A 24,441-nucleotide genomic window follows, 5' to 3' on the forward strand; every position below is an offset into this window, starting at 1 on the left:
ATAATCCAATTGATTTGTACCGCACTATCATTAAACGGAAGCAGCTCCATCTATTCGACAGGTATATGTGTGATGTGCGCGAATTTCAGTTATTACTGCGAACGGCAGCGTGAAAAATTGCGGAATGATTGTATTTAAAGCAGTGACGGCACATCGCACAAATGGGTTTTCAAATGCGCGGAATAGTGCAACTTGGAAGCACCAATTTCATAGCATTTCTTTTCAGAGCTTCGCAGTTGGAATTAGAGGCAATCAGTTCGAGTTGCATAACAACATGCGCTGCTAATCGATGCGCATATGGAGTGGAAAAGATTGATTTTCGATAGTTAAATTAGTGAATAAATATCAGAACACGCAGCATAATTTCCTTTATTTATTCGAGAAAGGCTTAGAAAAGGGCTTAGGTACAGTTGCGCAATGCTCAGTTCATTGCCGATTGGTCAAGCACCGTCTAAAATTCAACTTGAGAAAAAAAAAAGTCGAAGGTCATCTAGTGAAGTTCGCTAGCTTCTCACTTTCACCTATCTGTGCTATTGACACTGAACCAAACTTTCATTTTGTACGTAATTACGTTCACCTCATAAGCAAGCTGCTCAAAAAAAAGTTTAAATCCAATTGTCGGATCGTTGACCTTTGCGCCGCAGCGACCACAGCCACTGTTGGTTGTCGAAGTCAGCAGACAATCGGATCGATTGTCGATCCTCACCGCACATCGTTCGAAAGACTGCACCCGACGCTCGTTCCTTAATTTTGAAAACTTGAATGGAAATGAGTAAACTTCAACTACTTCGTCTCGATGGGTCCGCGTCTTGCGGCTTTTTCGTTGTAACTCTTGCACAATAGCAAATCTATGATCAATGCGGTGGTAAAAGTGGCATTAAACAGTGAAGAAAAGGTGTCCGTCTATACTTTCACCACTTGGGCACTGGACTGAGCTAGTCAAAACACGCATTTTTTGTTTCGATTAGCTAAACATGTAAAATGAAAACAAGCGTTATGTTGGAAGAAGTTACTTACATTGTATCCTGGTTTTTTTAATGAGTTGGAAACGGTAGGGGGAATTCGTTCACTCGCGCGGTGGCTGTTAACAGATGATTACAAAATGGACAAGGATACTTTTCTGCATTGTTCCTAGCAAGTGTTTCAATATCTTGCATTCCACGAGACTTTAGGATACTACTAAAAAAAATTCTGTGTGTTATCCAAAACCAAAAATTTTATCAGCGTAAGCAACGTGGGTACCGTAAACCGGGGTGACTTTGATCACACGAAACTTTTTTCGTAGATCGCTTATTAAACCAGAATAGTCTACCGAATCATTTTAGTTTGAAATGATTTTGACTCTAAACTTATGAAATACTGATTTGTTATACTTTTTGTGTATATTGTTCGGTTTTTGGGTACACAAACTACAAAAAACCGAAATTTGACTTTACCTTATTATTACGAAGCTATTTTTTATAAAACTATTTTTTATAAAACAAATAAATCTCAGATTTGAGCAAGAGTAATAAATTACAAGCGAGATTTTATTTTCCTTCAGAGTGGGATGTACCAAATTTACTTTTAATAGTTTGTTTATTTTAAATATAATTTTTTGTGAAACTAGTTGGCAATTATTTCAAATTTTTTAAGCTAAAACTCGCAATTTTTTTTATTGTTCAATATTCCAACGTGTTAAAATGGATGAAACATTTGGTACATTGATAAAGCACTGAAATAAAACAATTTTAGCAGTTTTAAAGGTTTTCAGAGTCTTTTATTCTAATTGGACACAAATTATACGAATTTTGGTTACTCGAATTTTACAGTACATTGAATACTTTGTATAATACCAATTAACATCTATTTAACAATGAGTATCTTTCCAGAATTAGTTTAAACAAACATTTGAATGAAAAACATTGACATCAATAACTTAATGTGGGTGAACATGCAGGTTATCAAAGTGACCCCGGAATACGAAAACGGACATCAACTTGAAATCATTTTTGGAAAAATAGCTGTAAGCGGACAATTTTAGGTAAAACCATCCAATCTTGTTCTCCTTACATCAGTACATGGTTTAAAAATATTTAACTTGAAAAAAATGTGTTGCGTCTAAAAATATGCAATGATTACTTCGAAAAGTGATCAATGTCACCCCGGTTTACAGTACTACGACAAGGTACTCGCTGAAGTAATAGATAGCTCGGGCAGGAAGGTCGCACGAAAATTTTGCTAAACTTTTAACATTTCTTACAAAAGATATGTATAGGATTCGTTTAAACTTTGAAAACTTTTTCCGATGCCCAGAGGGCCGAGTCTTATATCGGTTCAGCTCGATAAAATGGTAGAATGTCTGTATGTGGGCGTCTATATGTATCTACACTAATATCATGCAATTATCTCTGCAAAGGATGAACCGATCCTACCAAAACTAATTTCAAACCAAAATTCTAACGTGACTATTTGACGCTATTAATTTTGTTTTACTGAATTTGTACGTTCAGATGATTTATTCTGAAGCATTTGCCCAATTTCAAAGACGAACGTAGATGACCAAAGTGTAGGTGGGGGAGGAGGGGTGCGGGGTTCATACACATAGCGAAAGGTACAGTTTCCTATGAAATATTGCCTAGTTGGTATGTCCAGGTGAATTATCCAAAAACGTTTGCTATTATGATTTGATAGGATGATCTTTTTTATGCTGTTCGAACAACCGAAACAATTTTTTTTAGGATTTGGTTCTTTGTGTATTTCTTGTTGAAGTTGGAATTTAGTTTCTCACCTCTTTTAGCCACAACAAATTAAAGAAGCATCCTAGACTTCGACATCATTATTGACTTTACTACCATTGATCTATGTGAGATCAGATGATATACATTATGCTGCTATTCTTCTTTTGTACCACGCATATGAGATTGAGCAAACGTGTTTGAATTATTCACCTGAACGAACTAGCTCGACACTATTTCAGTTATTGCAGTTCAAAACTCTACTTCTGCTTATGAATAAAATATCCCAGCAACTCTCCTTCCGCCCCTTTCATCACCTAACAACGTATTTTAAATTGGGTAAATGCTTTTGAACCATTTATCAAAACATTCCAATTCAGACAGTGGCGTAGCCAGAAATTTGGTTTGGAGGGGGTTTTGATGAAAATCGCAATTTTTTGAAGAAATGCTAAAATTTAATATGAGTTTGATAAATTATTGAAAACTCAAAAACATAAGTAGTCTAACAGATGTCATTCCAGTCTACAAACAAGAAGGATCAACATGGAACAGTTTTCAAACCTCTATAGATTATTTTCTTGTATAATATGTCAATGAAGTCAAAAATTGCGATCTTTTAAAGTGGGATAAATGATCTAAAAAATTTTCAACGTTCAAGATCACCTAATATAATAATCCTTGACTTTGAAGGTTTGACAACTTCGGGAAGTTATCAACATAAAACAGCGCCTGCTTTGATATAGAAATTTTAGTGATTAACTCTCATAGAGGTGATTATGGTGAATTAATTTTTCAAAAATATTAAGAGACATGGTGCCTTCAGTAAAGTTTTTGATAATGTCATTTCAAACAATTTTGTTGAAAATATGAAGGCTACATGAATTCAACATATAGGGATTTAAATGGACTGGGCCTGCTATATTTCTTCTTAGTGAAGAAAAATTTAGGTGAAAACTATTTTTTTCTGCGCCACGGATAAAATGGTTTGAAACAATCATTGCGAGTTGAGAACACAAAACCTATAACTAAATGATGGATGGATGGAACTGAAACTTGCGTTTCGACTTCATCTCATCAGAATCTGACACTAACTTGGTGGGCGGACTAAGCTAGTGCCGAATTGATGCTTGCTCCAGAAAATGGAATCACTCTTTGTGTTTTTGAGTCCTTTTAATATCTGGGAATTATTTGTTTTAAATCCAGTTCCCTTATTTTTTTGTAAGCTTCAAAGGCACCTTGAACGCAATGTGAATTTATTATTCAATTACCGCAGAAGATGTGGGATATTTATGTCTTTGACAAAGTTGTTTGAAATAGCACTTTCGAAAACTTTGCTGGAGACATTAAGTCTCGACCCAAATTTGGTTGAAGAGTAATTCTTGTCTATAATTACTTCTAGGAGGATTAACCGTCAAAATTATTCTATCAGCAGATCAACAGTTTTACGTTTAGAAATTCTTCAATGTTACTTAACATCGAAATTTGGCAGTTTCGAATGAATGTGATCGTGACCGTTAAAAAATTGTCGAGCATTAATTTTACTTTTCTTCATTAGTCAACTTCACAACTTGCAGTACTAGTACCTAGCACACAAAATTTTAGTACGCCATTCATTGCATCCTGCTAAGAGGCTATTCATATAGTTGATAATACAATAAAAATCCAATGCTCATAAAACCGATCCTGACCTGCTAGAGACAAAATTACATCAGCTTTCAACTAGTTTCTGAAATGTTATTCTTGTTGTTAACCATATTGAATTGTTGTCTTAACTCTACACAATCTAAAAAAATACATTTTCAGCAAATGTTGAAATGTATGTAAGTTTTCGGTAAACAAGCTTATGCTTTATATGCAATCAACCTATTCAAATTTAGATTCCCATTCGAAAAATTGTCTCTAATCCATATTTTGAAGCATCTTTCCAAAAATGAGCTCATAATAATTCAGACAGTTATTTTATTTTACATTGAAGTAATTTGACAACTATGGGATTTTGGCTAAGAGATAAGTTACCCTTCCCACAATTTTCCAAAAGTTCTCATGACGCTTTAAACACAGTTCTCAATGTAGTGATCAGAGAATATTTTTCCAAAAATATTTTGTGGAATATTAAATTAAATTCGTCAGCATCAATTTTTTTTCAATCCAATTAATTTTGGTTTGGGGGGGGGGGGGGTTTAACCCCTAAAACCCCCCCTGGCTACGCCACTGAATTCAGTAAAACAAAAAACTACGAAGTTATTTCAGCTTGAAGTATGACTTCCAATAGTATATCGTCAATGTCGTTAAAATAAAGTATTTTTGCCATTTAATTCGAACCATCCAACTTTGAACAGCTATAACTTTGTTCAGAGATATTCTAGCGTCACTATACTTTTGTTTAGTTAGTGCATACTGCAGGAAAAATTGTGATCTCTTGGATTTAAAAAGCAAAAACCTGTTTTTTTTTAAAAGGACCAATAAGCATGCTGTCAAAATCCAGTTTGGGAGGAAATTCTAGAAAAAACGAATAATCACCGACCATAAATCACAGCAGTACACGAAAGAGAAAACTTTTCTGTTTCATAAAACGTTAACATCCAGTCTCGACGAGTTACGGTTTGTCTGGAATTTTCTCTCAAAGTGAATTTTGATAGTACGCTTATTGGCCGTTAACCAAAAACACGCGAGAATTGTGCCTTTCTCATTTGCTCAAACTACGATTCCATGGCTGGCATGTTCAATATAATAGTGGAAATGTATATCAAGGGGGACTTCTACTCTCATGGTTTCAAAAAATTGATTTTTTTCTTTGTTTAATTTCAATCTATATGTAACTGAGAATACGCCACAGAAAGGATTTGATGGAAATTATATTTCTTGGCATGTTTCTCGGAACTGAAAGATACCCATCTCCGGCCATTTCTGAGATACTAAGCGCGGCGCACCACGATTGCGCTTGTTTATGGAAAAATCATTGTTTAAAGAATTCATCGGTCCATTCTTGACGGTTTATGTATATATGAGTGTCTGTGAATTGTTTCTTGTTTTTTTGGGACGAGATTATCGTACGGAAGAAAGAATGCGTCGGACATGTTGAGAAGCGTATGGGAACGAGATTACGAAAACTGAAGAAAGAAAACAAAGGTATCTGTGGGAAAGGAAAGGGATAAATCGATCGGCCAGCTAACAAAATTTTTTGGGCTGACTATTTGGAGAAACTCAAATTCTGTATGTAATCGGGGCTTCTCTCGAGCACTGCTCGTCATCAAACAAAAATCCCCAACACTCAAAATGTTTACCCGACGAGGACAGTTGGTGCAAGTGACGTCAGGTTGAAGTAAAAGGAACTTTAGAAACTTTCGAACATGTCAGGATCTACGAAAGTCTATCAGCTAATGATTTATTAGGAGCTCACACCCAAAACATCAATGCGTCTCTGAATGGTGGAATCTGTGCCTTAGCGCCAAAACATATGCACAAATTCTGGCAGGCTGGTGGTCAATGTTGTGAATTTATTGGCAGTCAGTGTCTTCAACCAAGGATTTCATCGATCTTAGAAGCTATGGAGGTGATGGGAATTACCTTGGGGACTGAAGCTGCGAGACGTGCTACTCGACTCGACAGTGAACGTATAACTTGTTCTGAACGCAAAGTGGGTGTAGCGGCAAAACAGGCCCGTTTTCCCGAAAGTAGTGTTTTTTAAGCGCTCAAGTAAGACTTTTCCTAGAAGTACTGGTCCGATTTCAAAAAAAAAAAATCTCCAATTGTACACAAAAAATACCGCTATGTTTGGTCGAGAGGGATTTGCAAAGTGTCAATTTGTTCCATTTTTATGGCCCCTAATAGGCCAAAAAAATAACATAAACATTGGAAATTTTCACAAATCGTCACATAACTTTCACAAATTATAAAGTGAAAGAAATCCCTCTCGTCTAAACATAACCAACGTGACTATGATTATAAAAAATATTAGTTTTCTGATTACAGATTGCCCAATTTACCACAACTTTACTTAAGCGGGACCCATGCAGTTTCAACATCAATGTCATCAATAAAAGATCAAGGCCGCGAGAGATTTTTCTTTTCGTCTTCAAAAATAAAATTGAAAAGTCAAAACCTGTATCCAGGAAATAAAAAAATGTTTCTAAATCCATTGAGTAGATGCTTTACAATTTATTCCCAAAAAGTGCTGAATTTTAGGCCCCGCGAGTAGAAGACCCTCTTAAATATTCAGTACGATTTGAACACACATACAATGGATCGAAAGCCACGAACTTAAGATGCTATGTTTTGACGCTGAAACTCTTGAAACCAGTATTTGGCCGGGATTAGGTCAACGATTTTTAGAGTGATTGCTTCACCTTTTCATATTAGAAAGACAAAAAATGTGCCAAAGTTTAAAATAGTCAATTTTCGCAAAAATCCCAACCCCAAGGCTGGGGTAGGTTGGCCGAGTTTGGTAAAATAAGTTAAACACGTCAAATGTAGCTGTGGAAAACCTTTATTGATTAAAAAACATTATAGGTAAAGAAAATAAAACCCACTCTTCACTTTTTAGTCTTTTTAACCTTTTTGAACTTAGTTTCGACAGCATTAGTGAACTTTTTACCAGCTCTCGATGCTGTTTTTCCTCCACCTGCGTACGTTTGAATTCATTTTTCTCCTCCTCCAATGCTGCTTTTATTGGGGAATCCGTCAACATTGGAGTCGATCGGCGTTTACAACCTTGCCGCTTATTCGAATCAGATCGTGCATTCGCCTTGTGGAGAGGTCTGACGTAGGCACGTAGCCAGAGGGGGGGGGGGGGGGTGGTTAGGGGGCTAAAGCCCCTCCCGAAATTTTTCAAAAATGAATTTAAAAACCTGTTTTAATCCACCTAGAGGTGCAATTGTGCCTTTCTCATTTCTCCAAACTATGATTTAATAGCTGGTTCGTACAATATAACATTATGGAAATGTCTTTCATTCTTATTACACTTGGTAAGTATATATAAGAGCACCTTTTTACATTCATCGCGGTATCGGTTTGAATCGGAGTTTTCTATGTGATCGCACTCCACAACCCGTAACTCCGGAGCCGGAAGTCGGATGGAGATGGAATTTAATATCAGTTTCCAGGGACGCAACACCTTTTATTTGAGACTAAGTTGACCAAATCGGTCTAGCCATTTTCGAGAAACCAATATAACCGTTATTCTGAATTTGGATGCTTCGGATCCGTCGATGGTGACCAGTGTGGCCAAAGAGACTTTGAATGACTGTTGGTGACCTAGATCTACAAATTCAACAGTTGTGTTTACATTTTGGAAAAATTTCACCTTTTTACATTCATCGCAGAATTCGTTAGAATCGGGATTTGCTGCTTGATCGTACGTATCACCCTGTAATTCAGGAACCAGAACTCGGATCCACACAGAATTCAACAGCAGCTGATGGACCTTTCATTTAAAATCAAGTTTGTCAAAATCGGTTCGGAAAATTCCGAGAAACCGATGTGGACAAATCAACAAATTTTGTTTTGTAACCATACTCTTCATCTCGTAATCCGGAACAAGATGTCGGTTGAAAATGAAAATCCGCACATACACACACATACATACATACATACATACATACATACATGGATAATATCGTCGAAGAGATGTGCCGCGACGAGCATATCTGGGACGCTGTCAACATAGCTGTTACGAGTATACTCTCCGAGCTGCAAAGGAAGTGGCGAAGGGACCAACAAAGTAACGACATTGGTTAGAACGGCGCGCCGCAGTAGAACCACAAATAGGGTTTCGGGAGAAATTCCGCCGCCGGGAAACTCACCGACGGTGTAGACTGGGTCCACCGCCGGGGACCAGTTGAGTAGTACGCGATGTAGCACCGGGCTCGGGTCGTCGGGGCGCCAGCGAACCGGACGTCAGGCTCCACCGGAATCGCCGGACCGACCTCGACACTCTACCGGGTAGCTCGTGAGTAGGCTAGATCCACCGTCGGGGATTATACCGAGTAGACCGCGTCGAATAGCCAGAAGTGGGTCGTTGGGGCGCCAGTGAACCGGAAGCTACGCTCTACCCGGAATCACTGGATGGACCTCAGCATCTGCTGGCTGGCCGTTGAGTAGGCTAGGTCCACCGCCGGGGACTAGACCGAGTAGACGAGACGGGGAGCTTAATGGCTCACAGAAACGTACATCGGTATCGGGAGCGGTCTGCCGCCGGGGAATTCACGATAGGGCTGATTCGGCGCCGTGGACTACCCGACAGAATCGTGACGAAAAGGGGATCTAATTGGCTCACGAAACAAACACCGGTAGCGAAAAAAATTCCGTTGTCGGGGAACTCTCAATCGGAGTAGGATAAGCGGTAAAGCTGGAAGATTTTAGTAGAGCTAAATGGCTCAAGAAAGCAGGTATAGGTGTCGGGGGAAATTCCTCCGTCGGGGAACCATAGGTCGGAGTAGGATGAGTTCACCGTTGAGCATTATCCAAGCGGATCGTAATAAGGCCGGGAGCTGAATGACTCACGGAAACATGAGCTGAATGGCTCAGGGAATCAGCACCTAAACGGCTCACCACAGGGACGAGAAATAAACGGCGACGTAATGGATGGAGACAAGAAGCAGGAGAGGAACCGAGAGTTAAATCAAAGCTCATACACTGAGCAAAAAGCATCTGAGAATTTCATAAGTCTCGGCATATGAACCAACCTTCTGACGATGTCATTGAACGCTATAGAATGTCATAGGCAGGCTTATGAATTCATTTATCTTTATTCATGCACTCCATAGACGTACAAATAATGTATTTCATAAAATAGTCTTATGACTTCGCTCCAATATATGCCTTTAAGAATTTCATAAGTTTTTCTCATGAAACCCATAAGAGATCTGTTATTGATTCTATAAAATTGTATTTTGTTTTTCATAAACGTCACTTTTGTGAAAAGTTCATAATTGTTTCTTATGAATTCAGTACTGGCCTGGACGGCCAACCAGGAGTTAATAGTTTCAGCACTTTTTGATTACCGCTGTTTGAAACAAAAGAAGTGAGATTTTCAGTCAAATTGCAACAAAATTTTAAATTGTTTTTATGTTATTGAATAAATTACTGTGAGCATTAAATCTGTTTACATGGTTATGATTTCTGCAGAAGATATCCGATTATTTGAAATGAAATAAGTTGTGCATATAATTAGTGTCTGGCGCATATTTTATAATTATCAAAATCATTTGAGAAGTAACAATCATTATCATTCAGTTGCCAAGTCCAGTTTCCCAGTTGTCTAAGCCCAGTTTCCCAAAAAATATTGACGAAGCGTTGCTCATTATGTACAAATTTTAATATTTAATGAGAGTTTTCTCTTCAATCTTCTGAAGGGATCTATACTTGGCGGTTAATTTGTCCCGAATTGAGTTCCACAAGATGACCACACGAATGAACTCATGAGGAATGACGTTCATGTTTGACAATTCTCAGCGATTTGTTTAATTTGTCAGTTGCGTGAGTTGGAGTGCAACGGGTGCCCATCTGTTACATTCAAACTCACGTAACTCCCATGTAAACAAACCACCGAGAATTGTTAAACGAAGTTCATCCGGCTCATTCTGTGGGGTTATGTCGGTTGGTGTAAAACCTAATATCCTCTCAAGGTTGATTTTTACTGTTGATTTTTAGTCTACTAAAAATGCTCTAGAAATGTCAGCCATGTTCTTTTTTTATATAAATGCACAATAATATCCATAAATAAAAAACTTCATTCGAACATTGTAATGAATTTCATAAGACTGTTCTATGGAAATCGTTATTTCTACTATGTTTTCTACTTATAAATGTCAGCAATTTTCATAAATGGGCACCTATGGCGTTCATTCGGACATTTTCATAAATTTCATAAGACTGTCTTATGAAAATAATAAGAGATGGATTTGGAAAATTTCCCCTCCAAATCATAAGACAGATTTATAAAATCCATTTAAAATCCTTATGTCTGAAAGTCATAAGACGTTTTTATGGAAATTCAATGTAAATTTTGCTCGGTGTAGGTCGTGTCACTCCATGAACCAAGCGAGGCTCCGAGATAGAGCAACAGAAAGAGGTACGACGAAAGCGCAACGAACCCCCCATCCCCCAAGTAATACGATGACGTAGTTCCGTGGGGAAGAAGGGCGTAAAAAGTAAGGAATGTTTTTAGTGGTTAGGCACGAACGTGAGTCGTGAGTCCCACACAGTGCCAATTCACTACAGGCCAGGCTTTTGAAGCTTTTTTAACCTTACTATAAAAAAAACATACATACACACATACATACACACAGATATCTTGCGATCTCGGTGAACTGAGTCATATGTCATATGGGATGAATGTTGAGGTGCGGCGACGCAATACTCAACTGCATATTTTGCCTTCCATTTGAGACTTGGTTTGAGAAAATCGGTTCAGTCATCACCGAAGAACCGATGTGACTTTAATTGTGGAATATACCCGGAATTCCGGACTTCCGGAATCGTCGATAGTGGACAATATATTCAAAGAATGTTTGATTGGCAATCAGTGATCTAGATCTGCGATTAGAAGTAATTTGGTGACCATTTCAATAGTTTTTAGCCTCTGAGGTATTACGATTGTACCGATTTATATGGGAAATTCCAGTGTATCCTTACTAACACCGCCGTAACTCCGGAAGCAAGAGTCAAAACCGAATGAAATTCAGCAGCAGTCAATGGTATTACTGTATCTTTCATTTGAAATCAAGTTTGTAAAAATCGGTAGAGAATTCGTTGGGGAATGGGTGTGTTATTAGCTTAGGAACTTGGCGGGTTCCCCGGGGGCGTCATGAACCGTCATAGGTGGCCAATGTGGTCAAAGCTGCTTTGATTGATCATTAGTGATCCAGACCCGCAAACTAGAGTAATGTTACATCAATTTTAATATGTTTTACATCATTTGAACATCATGGTGGTACCAGTTTATATGGGAATTTGCTGTGTGACCGCACTCTTCAACCCGTAACTCCGGAACTGGAAGTCGCATCAACTAAAAATTCAATAGTAGCTTATGGGAGCGTTATACCTTTCAGATGAAACTAAGTTTACGAAAATCGGTTCAGCCATCCCTGAGAAAATTGTGTGAGTTTAAATGACACACACACATACACACATACATACACACACAGACATTTGTCGATCTCGACGAACTGAATCGAATGGTGTATGACAGTCGGCCCTCCGGGCCTCTGTTAAAAAGTCGATTTTTACAGTGATTGCATAGCCTTTCTTTATATGAGAAAGGCAAATAGGAGAAAGATCCAAAAAATGAAAATGCGGTTACTTTGGAGATCGATAATAGTGACATCAACATTCTAGTGAATTCCACCTCCTCGTCGTACATAAGGATTAAACAAATTTTTTAAAATATTTTTTGTTTTGTAATTAAAATGTCTTATTCATTCTGATGAGTTCTACTTTTAAAATGAGGCATTGTATTTGTCGTGCACAAAATGATTTAATCCAACTTTTTCCTTAAGGAGAACTATAGCGCTACAATGGCTCGATTTGGTTGTTTTTTCTGCAAGTAGAACTCCTGTGCTTACAAAACTTCGTGACTAGTTGTTTGCTCGTGAACTCAAGTAGTGTTTTCTTTTTGAATTCTGCGATAATCTGACAGACAGTCTGGTCAACCAAGATAAAGATGACACAAAATAGAACCACAAATTTTCTTACTTACTTACTTACTTACTTGCTCTTCATGCACACAATGGTTAATCCAACTTTGTTGATGTTAGAAAGAATCTCGTGAACAAAATTAACTAATACTGTACTGCTAATAACACTATTCTTATGAGTTATCCTGAATTCTGAGAAAATTTTGCGACGAGCTTTATGAAATGAATATCTGTTAGAATTGGCGAATACAGAAAAGCAATCTAATTGTTTACTTGTGAATATGTGGCTTCTATGTCACTGTAATATCCTCGTGAATATTTCGTGTGACGAATAAAAAAATAATTCTTTTCGAAAACAAATATTTCTTTTGTGTTTCGATTTTACATAAAATTTGATTTAACGTACATGATTGAATCGAAAAATATATGTTAAATCGAGATATACCTGTATTCAGCTTCGTCGGCAACCAGCGCCGATTACTTTTACCAGTTCAAAAATTTCGCCGACCCTGAAGGCTATGAACGGCTTAAACGTGTACTGATCCGATTGCAGCCAGCTACACACCGTACGAGAATCCGTCCATAAAATGCAACGTGTAATTTCCAGAGAGTGTATCCCTAGAACCGTTCGACTCAGTCTAGCACCGAGGACTGCAGCCATTAATTCCAATCGTGGAATTGACTGACGGTTCAGCGGAGCCACTTTCGCTCGTCACATCACTAAACTGCATTGTCCGTTTCCGTTGATCAGCGCTCGCAAGTGCGCTACACATCTGTATGCGTATTCACTGACGTCAGTAAAGATGCGAAGTTCCAGCGACTCAACGGCTGAAGACGCAGCATTTTTGAGGTAGCAGCGTGTGATCCGAATTACCTCCATCTCTGGCAGCAGGCCAGTCCATCGCTGCAATAGGCGCCAGCTCTCGTCATCGATCCCTTCCTTTCAATCACAGCCCAATCACCAGAGGTTCTGGATGATTATTTTGCCGTGGATTGTGAACGGAGACAGCAGTCCCATCGGGTCAAAGAAACCCATCACGCAACCTAATGCAATCTGCTTCGTGGGTCATTGTATAGGTACGCCATCATCTCCGGACGGTGCAGCGTAGAGAAGGCAAGCTCATCCATATTTGGATCCCAAATGATGCCAAGAACTCGTTCACTGCAACTCTGCTTGTCCCGACCAAAGTGTACTGATGCAACCTGCGTTTCTTCCCCCAGCCTTCGGAGAACTTCAAGTACATTGGAAACCCAGTTCCGGATATCAAAACCGACCATTTTTGTGGTCACCCGGTTAACAGCCTCTTCGACGGTGTCGACACTGTCGAAATAATCTCGACGTAATAAAGATGGATTATGGCCGCAGCCGCCTCTGGATATTGAACAGCGTGTTCTTCTGCGTTCTTGTTTTTGACGCACTGTTCCGAACTCCCTGAACTTCTTCAGGAACATGAAGCGTTGAACTTGTCGTTCGCGTTCGACGATCTTCACCTGGTGGTACATTTCTCGAAGGTCACCACCGAATGCAATCCGTCGCTCTCGGAAACCTACTATCACTTGCACTAGTGGAATCAGCAGCTGCGTGTTGAGTGATATGCCTTGCACCGATCCTGCGGCGTCCCATACCAAGCGCATTTTACCAGGCTTTCTGAGATTTGTCCCCACATTCAACGGTAAATACCACACCTTATCTGTTTCCATACGGATCAATTCTTCTGCAGTTGCCAGGTGTGCGTATCCTTTCTGCTGAAACTCTTCTATCTGCCGACAAAGTTTTTTCTCCTGCTGCTTCATCCAACGCAGGGACATCGGAAAACTGTCCAGAAATCGTGGATCATCTGTCCTCTACAGTAGTCTGGTTTCGAAGCAATTTCCCACCCTTTTTGTGGCCCCATTATCTCCCGCATTCCTTCAGAGCGTAGTATCTTGTCAGCTGGTCATGCAGGTCCTCGTTGCTTACTTCGTGGTGGTAACCCATATACCCACCATCGAAAGCAATGTTCGACTGCCTCGGGCCGTACACAGTCCACCCAAGTTCGCAATGGTCTCGGATGAATGCATACTGTTGAGCCCTATAAGTATTCCGGATTGTCCGTAGCACGACACGATCGGTAACCCCCGCATGTGCTTGAATTGGGTTAGCAATCTCCTTGGAGTCCAATTTTTGATGCGGCAACATCAGCTTATCTACAGTTCGAACCGTGTGCAGCAGCACCTTGTCCTTGCTTCCGACTGCCGATGTCCACATATTCATCCGACTGGAATCCTTCTCCACTCACGTGATATCTGCTGTCCACATCATGGGCAGCTTCTCCGGGACCCCCATAAGTCCAAGACGATCTGACAGCTTTTTCTCGAAAGCTTGTTCGCTCGACGTTCGAGGTAGCATCCTGGTTCTTCACTGGGGTAGTACATTGCTCCTATCCCTTTTGCGTGATCTCTCCCGGACCGGCCACCGCTCGCCAGTCACGAGCTTGTACTCCGTGCTTACATTCGCTTCGCAAGCGTCTGCCACTATTTCGGACAGAAACTCTGTGAACGATCTCAGTGTTACTTCATTAGCGCACCGCTTGAAGCAAACCCACTGTCGTTTCTTACCGTCAAAGAGCTTGTCGGCGAGATGCTGGATAAGCAGCGGATTTACGAGGTGCTTCTTGAGATTTACTGCTTTCAGATGTTCGCACAGTTGCTCCACAGCGTTCCCGAAAGGAATTAAACTGGCCTGCTTATCAGCTCTCGGAGACTCTAGTTTGCGGAGTTTCTCCAGGTGGTAGCGATTGTTCCGAGCGACCGCAAAGCTGTTACAGCTTGATAATTACTCTCGGAACGGTCTGCGGAAGCATTATTTGGCCGAAGACCCATTCTAGGCCCGGTCCTTTAAGGCACTTCTGCAATCGTAGAAGGTTCTCTACATTGCAATGGTGTAGCTACAGGCTTCGTTCGAGGCTTGATACGTACCGAAAAAAACACTCTTCTGGTTTCTTGGAAAAGCAGGGAAGCTTTTTGGTGATCCCATTTCTAGCAGCAAACTGAGCTTTCGTCGGTCCGGTCCGATGTTGCCCCAGCCCGTATTGGCTACTATCGGTCGTTTCCGAGTACGCTGGACCCTTTTCGCTGACTGAATCTCCGAAATTACCCAACGAGGTTGGTATTCTTTGTCTTCTTGGTCGTCGTCATCTTCGTCGCTTTCCGAAGCAGAATCGCTTTCACTGGCCGCTTTCTCCAACTGCTCAACGTTGTTCTTCGCAAGATTCAGAACGTCGGGGTTCCACAGAAGAGTTTGCTGTTTGCTTCGATGGATTTCGCTCGGCTTCACTCCAAAGTTGAAAACTTCTAACACTTTAACGTTCTCAACTTTGAGTTCTTTCAGCTCTTCATCCAGAGCAGCCATTCTGATTGGACTTCATTCGCATTATATGGTTCTGATACTTCTGCAACGCTTCCGCATAAAGGATGCTCCTATCCTCCAGCTCTTTTTCGCGCGTTTTCTGCTCGAAAAGCATTCGCTTTTTCTCCAACGCACGCTCCATCTTGCTCTCTTCCTCTTTCAGCAACATCTCATCTTCGCGCTCCTGCTCAAGACGCCTTTGCTTTTCCTTCAAAACCTTCCGTCTCTGTCCTAGAGTGAGCGTACCTGACTATGAGACGGAAGCTTCCGACGACTACGATGCCTTCGTCGACAGAGTGTTTTTATTCTTCAGGTACTCGTAAGCAAGTGCTTGACAAAGACCATCAGTGTAGTACCACCTCTTCTTCTTTTTCACCTCTGAGGCCACCCCGACGCATCAGTAGTATAACCAACGATTGCAGCCGTCGCAGCCTACCATCACTTCATTTTCGGTGGAAGTTTGCCTACAGTCAGCGCACGGAGTCAGCGTCAAATCCAGCTCACAAATTTTTGAGATTGTTCGGATAGAACTAAAACCCTTTATGTAGTAGCTTATTGTCAGCAGCTCAAACTGTGAATGTAATTTAAAAAAGACAACAAAAATTTTTAACTTAAATACCGTCAAGCCACCAGTCACCGTGCGACTTCAAGCCGTGTTTTTTTATCAAAATGATAACTGCTCTCATTGTCACCGCAAAAATATCCTCATATTACGTCACAATTTAGAAATAATATAAAACTATTAGCAACAAAACGAGAATAAGGGGTTGAGGACATTTGTTTGGAACATGCCATAGTCGCCAGTCACCGTTATATGACACCATTAACTGTACATGACGGGTCCTTTTTCCGCATATTTAAAATTTTGATTCAAATCTATTTAGAATGCTTTATTAAAACTATGGAATGAGAGGACTTGTGGTTTCAGGGAATTAGCTCCGTCGGTTTCGTGGTTTTGAGACTGCACGGTGAATGGAGCACGCACGGCGACTAGCGACTTAACGGTACGCTTGACTAACGATTTGTGGTTTTACCCTAGTTTGATCCCTTCTCACCGTCCGGCTTAATGAACTTGAAAGTATTCCGTCAATGTAAATATTTTGTGGTTGGGTAAACAAATTTCCAACTACGTTTGGCTCTCCTTTTCCTTATCCTCTACCTGGTCCTAGATTCCTCCCGTTTTTCTTCCTGTTCTCTGCTACTGAATCCTTCTAGGTACGGAGGTCTATACAACCCAAGCGTAGTCAACACAGCAAAACGTGGGTTAGCCCATAAGGATTCTTCAACATCTATAAAAACACACACATAGAAATTCTGCGATCTCGACAGACTGAGTCAAATGGTATTGGAAATTAACCCCAATAAGACAGATGTCTTCCGTTTAATTCGACTATCACATTAAACGGATGTCTTAAGAGGGTTAATTGCGACAGTTGACTAAGTTGCTCAAAAAGTTTTGTTTTTTTTTTTAACCCGTTATTGCCCAACTTATTTTTCACACGCAGCTCAAATTGAGTTTTCCGATTGGAAAAAATGATGTGGTCATTCCAGTGAAATTAATTTCCTACTAAGAGTAGCTGATATAATAAGGAACAACCAGTGAAAATTTCAGATTGATCGATTAATTAATTCCTGAGATATTGTGGTCGCTGCGAATGAATTTTTCAACAAAATACAATTCCGAGATAATCGAGTTTTACTGTCGCTGCAGCGAGTCAACGGTCTAGCGTATCAAACACTACGCACCGCCTACGAGTTGTCAATGGGTAGCGGTCTATGAATCGCTGTAACTGAAGTTTTAGTATACCGATCTTAATGAAATTTTGAGAAAATTTTCCTCAGCGTATGTAGTTTGAGAATATCTAATTTACAAAAATTCGATTTTTTTTCATCGTCACAAAAATGTGTAACCCCTTAAGGGAAAATTGAATAAAAACAAAACATAAACACCGGTTTAACCACTCTAACTTCTCTAAACGTATTCTGTAAGAGTATATGAACAATATTAACTCATTGATAATGCCTGTTCTGCGTTATTCCTTAAGTAATAGGAGTTATTCTTAGCACCTACCATATATAGTAGGTTGGGCAATAATGGGTTAATTGAAGGTATTGGAATATTTGTTAGGATGATTGCATAGCGTCTCTTTATTTAAGATAGGAACGAATCAAAGTAAAAAGATGAGAACAACAAAAAACTTTTCCGCATTCAAGGCAAACCATGTAGAACGTGCGTAAGATGTTTGATCTACTGGTTGCTGTATAAATTGTAAGTAAAGAGCAGTATCTCGAAGCTCCAAAACCAGTCAGTGGTTGTTTGTTTCGACCAGGGCTGCTACATTTCCTCGCACGGTGATGAAATAGAAGGTGCAACATGTGTTTTTCGCACTTTCCTCCGGCATACTCCGTTTCCACTCCCGGATGTGTGAAATTCAAATCGAGTGAAATGTTTCTCGCTTCGGCTTACAACTTACGCAGTACAAGAGTTATATTTCATATGATTATACAAATTTCAAACCAAAGTACTACTTACGTCGGATAGTTCTCCACCCGGATGCACACACCGGTTGAAAAGTGGTCACATTTTTCGTCCGGCAGCAGCATATGAATCTTGTTGAAATCGAACGGTCGATTCCGGAATCCTCCGACTAACATTTCCGCCACAGGGCCGGAGCCATTTCCATTTGACTGGTTTGCCTCAACCGCACTCAGCTCCGTACCGTTGAGTCCGGACAGAGCCAAGTCTTCGATTTCCTCCATGGTAAGGGTGGTTGTTTCCGGTTCCGGTGTCGTCGAAAGTCTCATCTTCTTTTTACTATTCGCCGCTGAGGCTTTCGGCAGCGTAACAGGAATCGGACCATCCGAAGGCATCGCAAGTTGATCCTTTTGCGTTCGGGTGGAATTGAAGGCAGTCATATTTAGCTTGCGTTCGTGGTAGGACATCCGGCTTTCTTCCTTGTCTCTGGATCTCGTCAGTTGCTGGTTGAATCGAGGGAAGGATTGGACCAACGCTTCAAACATCGGCAAATTGCTTGTCATCGATCGACCTTCCGGTTTCTCCTCACGTTTGTAACTGTCAATCACTTTCGGTTCAATTTCTTTGATATCAACAACCAACCGGTCGTCTTTGAGGTTAGCATCGGCCGACTCGACCGTATTTACTTTGAACCCAGATGGTTCTGAACGAACGGAGAAGCTTCGCCGCAGCAATTGATTCGCCGGAATGTGCTCCTCCTCCTTGGTCGGGTATCGTTCGTTCAAAAGACTCTCCTTCTTGGCCACCGTCCGGATCATGTTCGCTATATCATAGACCAGCGGAAGGATTAACTCTTGCCGGTTGCCGAACATCTGTTTGACCTGAAGAAGAAAGCAGAATAGATATAGATATAATCGTTTTAATAATAGCTTCTAAACGACGGGAGGGGTGTTAGGGATCGCACGATGAGAAAAGTGGAGTTCCAATAATTGGAAAACAAACAACTGTAAAATGGAGGGGCGTTCAGAGCCCGTTAGATTACCTCCGCCTCCCATTGAAAAACTGTAAGACTGGGTGTGGTTGGTCATGCATGTATCGATCATGATCATTATCGTCGTCGGCACGGAGCACACGAGCGTGCATTAGAAACAGGCGCCTAATAATGATCATTAACTCAAAGAGTTGCTACAAAAAAAATGCGAATGGCGTGCGGTGGCTTAGCTCAGGTCCCACTTGCCTACATATGTAGGTACATACGAAGGAGTGACGATAGATAGAGGAGCCGGCGGCGGTGGGATCTTGTTGGGGAAGGTCGGGAATAGAGTGATTTAATCCAGCCAGCACCGGAGGAAAGTGGGAACGAGGGGGATGTGGTAAATTTAATTTTCCACCTCACGTCTAAACCGGCTTCGGGATAAAATTGGAATGAGAAGAGCACAAAACCGCAAGAATGGATTAGAGTGTTTGGTGGTTTGCTGAAGGTTGTTGCTTCAATAACCTAATTCGATGGAGGAGTTTCCAACCCGATTTGCGTGCCTTCTTTTCCGCAGATCATTGTCGGGTTGTGATTTTTTTTTCTTAAACGGTTTTTGAATGATGGAGCTATAAATAATGCACGCTAATTTGGTTTAACTAGCAATTGTTCCCGTACCGTTTGAAATAAAGTGATTAATGATCTGTTTAGTAATGTTGGTTTGGGGTGATTGCGAATTGGATCACAAGTTGCCTATTTTTCTAGGCTAGGCCTAAATTAAGTGGATCTTTTTGCAGTTAATCACACAAACTGATGATCATTTGGTTCTGCCATGGTAACTTTTAAAGCAACCAAAACGAAGCTTCTTTGAAAAATACGCCTGCTTGAAATGTACTGGTTCTCATATGGTATTGTATTCAGTTCGTTTATTTGGTATAACACGGTACGTTAGCTTAACAAAGCCAGTATGTTTGTTTTGCATTTGAAACGACATAAAACTAGGTGTCTGCACGTTGAAAATATTTTTCATATTAAAATTAAGAGGAAAACAAATTCTAACACTTCAAAATACAGTTCGGTTTACAAGAGCGCTTTATTGAATTTTATTAAGGTGAAGATATGTGGAAGCCACGTTTCTAGGCACCGGCTCGCTTGTTTACATTGAGAAAACTGAAATCTGAAGTGAAAATTCAAACGCACAAATGAGAGTTTCCAAACATTTTCCTTTGGTCATCTGTACATTGGCAGAAAATTTGAAGTTTTGTTAGTAAACGATTAAAGTTTCGCGAGTGTTTTTGCAGTGGTGTGTGAATAAAGTGCATTTGAAAAAGTGCAATGAAAACGAGAAGAAGAAAAATAAGAGTGTTTCGAAAAGAAACCCCAAGTGAAGAGGGGTGATATTTTCGCACAAAATAGGAGATACAGATGGCATTCCGTCAAAAACTCGGATTGATTGTATAGGAAAATGTTCTAGCTTCCTTAAGTAGCAGTTTCGTGGCACACCAGCAAGGTTAGTGTGTTGAAAAACGTATTTTTATATTTGCTCATGTCAGATACATGGTTAGGCAGGGGAGAGGGGTGTGTCCGGCGTAGGAGCTATGTTGTGGCTCGTATGTATAATGTCCTTAAGACATGTTTAAAAATTAGAAATATACGTGTGCATTATTGAATTACTCGTCGCTGAATATGTCAATGTTTCGATCAATATCCCCGGGCACACACGATGGAAAAATAGAACTGTTCTGTTCTCAACGGTGTTCTTGTGGTAAGAATGCGGTGGATTCGACTTGTTGATGGCATTAGTCAGAATAACACAATTCTGAGCTTATCTGGGCGAACTGTAAAGATATCTATCACGGCTGAATATTTCTGCGCCAATTTTTTCAGAATCTTTAGAATAATTAGCATTGATCTCAAAGATCAAATATGGTCCAACCGAGTTCAATGTGCATGATTTTATATTGAAGTCTGATGACGTATCTTGTTCGACATCAATTTTGCCACCATCTGAATCTTTTAAGGAAAATTTATTCATACATGGGCCCAATACAAAATAAAAAATCCTGAAGAATACAAATGAAGTGCGGACCCCCACGGATAAACATCGATTTTGTATGCTATCAATATGATATTTTCAGTTTGTTAGGAAACAAGATTTGAAATTCCAATCTGCACTAGGAAAATATATTTTTCATCGCGGACCCCCAGCAATGACTTCGCGGTCCCCTAGGAGTCCGCGGACCCCTGGTTGAGAATCACTGATTTCAATATTTATAGCTATATGAATATAAGTTGTCAGTGCTCTACGACCAACTCCGATCGAACACGATTTAACTAGAACATCAATGCGATTTTGAATGAAAGGTCGTATTTAAATCATGTTTTTAGTAATATGCGATTACAAATCAATTTCTGCAGACTAAAATGGACTATCATAACTGACTCTTTTGTAGACATCTTTACGAGTCTTTTTGTACATTGTTATACGATTGATGGTTTGCGGGGCATACAGTGTCAATCGTCTGTTTACTAATGCTCACTGAAGAAATTAATCCTAAACAAATTCTTCTAAATTGAAAACAGTCTAAGGAATCCAATGATTCTGGTCTATTTTAACCAAAATAACTGTTGCTAGGGTTTTGGGACTAGAAAGTTCTAAAATTTGCGAATTTTTTGAAGGTGAAAATTTAACCCGAAATACATATTCATACAGAGTAATACAGTGAAGACCCGATTTTATCACCCCCGGATATTGTAAGCTTTTTGGCACGGTTTTGTCAGCCTCATATGAAAATTGATAGTTAGTAGTTTGATGAGTTCTAGCAGACGAAGCAAGTTTATTTTGAGTAAATGCTTAAGGGAAATTTAAACTAAATAATCAGAAAGTGATATGAGGCTATATCTAAGGAGTAACGAAGAATATCTTAAGAGCTTCGGTTTCATAAAAAGAAAGAAAAATCTAATTTGAAGTAATCATTTTCGAACCATCCTAGGTGAAAAATAAAACATCTATTGTTATTTTTTTGTATCCAAAATTACTTCAGCGTACCAGAACTGCAAAAGTATCAAATTTGGATCGTTTCAATGAATTATTTATTATTGAACCACCCTAATGAACAGCAATGTTCAACATCAAATTTCAAAACACTTCTATATCAAAAATTTAGTCACCACACTCAAAGTATTTGAAACCATCTTATTTTAAGAGATACGCAAAAGATTGATTAGTCAAACTTTTGCTCAAAACCGAAAACTTAAAAAAATATAGAAAAGGGAAACGGAGCAATACAAACATAGAGCAAGTTGGTATTGTTTTGGTTGAAATTAAAGTTCCAATATTTATTTCTTACAAAGCAGCAGATTTTAGGACTGAAAAACCCCAATAGCCCAGCATTTCTTCTACTCAAGAACAAACTGAACTCATTTGATCATCTGATGCCCAACCAATATATATTGACTGAGAACTCCGTCCAATACCTCAAAATCAACAGCCAGCACCACCAACGAAAAAGCTAAGAAAAGGAACAAAATTTCGTAATCCGTAAGAGCTTGAAACAAACACCCGGCAGTGCTAAACCTACATATAATGAAATGGTCGTAGGGTGAGGTGGGGAAAATCCAACCGTGTGGGTAAACCCGACGCCCCTCTGTTATCGAAAATATCAGTGTTGTCGTGTAGAGCATCGAAAATAATCTTAATGGTGGCATGACAGAATTTTATTAATCTACATTGGAATGCTCAAACCTCGACAAAACCCTGTGAGGTCTCCGGGTACGTTCAAAACTCGTCACCATTTAGTTGGTGGTACTAGGTTCGGTTGGAGCATTCCCGATTTGGCTCTGAACGCTGCTCCCCATGAAGAATAGTGTCAACCCTAACATGACCTCCCTGCTGCTAAAATTTTATTAGCATAAATAATCATGGGATCACAAGAGTCGACTATGTGCGACGAGTGGAGATAGCGGTCCGGAGTTGGGACCAAATAAAATGGAGCAAAATAAAGCAACCAACCCAAACGGAGCAGGCGCGGCGAATCCGTTCGCCAGAGGTGGTTTGGTGAGGTCACCACCACCAATAGTAGCTGAAGTCATTCAGCAAGAGCCGGAGAGGGAGGGGAAACAACAGCAACAGAAGCAGCAGCGGCAACAACAGCTACAGCAGAGCGGGATGAGTTACAGACTACAGACGTCAGAAGTAGTGGTAGCGAAGGGCTTGCTGGAGGAGCTGCACAAGTTTGTGGACGTGAGAAACAATGTCCACAAGGACATTAAGGAGATGGTCATTAAAATCCAGAAGGCGCTACTGCCTTCCGTGAATGAGTACGACACGGCAACGCGGAGGGCTGATATAGCTGAGCGGGCATTGGCGTCAGCTAAGGCTACTATCTTCCTAGCCCCTCCGAAGCAGGGTAAAGAGAGGCAGATTAGTGTGGAGAACACGCCAGTTCCGGTGACACCAACGAGGACAAGATCCTCGCCAGGAGACGGAGCACCAGATGGACCCAAAAAGCAGACGCTCGAGGATGCTGTGTCTGATGCCGAAGAAAAAGACGACACCCAACAGGAAGAAAACTGGAGTACCGTTGTAGGTCGGAAGAAGAAACACGGCAAACAGAAGAAGAAGAAGGAAGAGCGAAAAAGGGAGCAGAAGAAGGAAACAAAATCTTCGGCTCGTCAGAAGGCGCCAAAAGGAGATGCACTGATCGTCGAAGCGAAAGATACGACGTCCTACGCAGCTCTTCTCAAGAAAGTGAGAGAGGACCCAGAGCTAATGGAGTTGGGAGAGAACGTTGTTAGAACGAGACGCACTCAGAAGTGCGAGATGATCTTCGACCTAATGAAGGATCCTTCGGTCAAGAGTTCAACGTACCGCGAGCTCGTTGCTAAATCGTTGGGATGCGAAGCGAGCGTGAGAGTCCTGTCGCAGGAAGCCGTAGTCGAGTGCAAGGGTCTAGATGAGATAACGACCGTTGAGGAACTGAACAATGCACTGATCGAGCAGTGCAAACTGGATGTACCGGCGGCTATCCGGATTTGGAAACTCAAATGGCTTCAAATGCCCTGCGTACATAAAGGTGAAGGCTGATGGAGATAACCCAGCCTAATCTCAAACATGGCGACATTGCACAGTAACTGTTGTGGCAGTTGACAACAGAAGTGCGACGTTGCAATTATTGCAGAGCCGTAGCGTGTTCCTCCCGATAACGGTAACTGGGTGGTGGATAGTGCAGGGATGGCTGCAATACAAGTAA

The 24,441-nt window shown here is 40.5% G+C and overlaps 1 protein-coding gene across 1 annotated transcript in view; it reads right to left on the bottom strand.

The window, feature by feature from the left end:
• LOC131691305 (neurotrophin 1) overlaps positions 1–24,441 on the bottom strand; it is a 53,294-nt gene that overhangs the window by 19,629 nt on the left and 9,224 nt on the right. The window contains exon 3 of the mRNA XM_058977590.1: positions 18,274–19,097. Within this exon, the coding sequence (XP_058833573.1) occupies positions 18,274–19,097 (824 nt within the window). The remainder of the gene's footprint in view (positions 1–18,273; positions 19,098–24,441) is intronic.

This window comes from Topomyia yanbarensis, chromosome 3, assembly GCF_030247195.1.
Source record: "Topomyia yanbarensis strain Yona2022 chromosome 3, ASM3024719v1, whole genome shotgun sequence".
Classification (NCBI taxonomy): domain Eukaryota; kingdom Metazoa; phylum Arthropoda; class Insecta; order Diptera; family Culicidae; genus Topomyia; species Topomyia yanbarensis.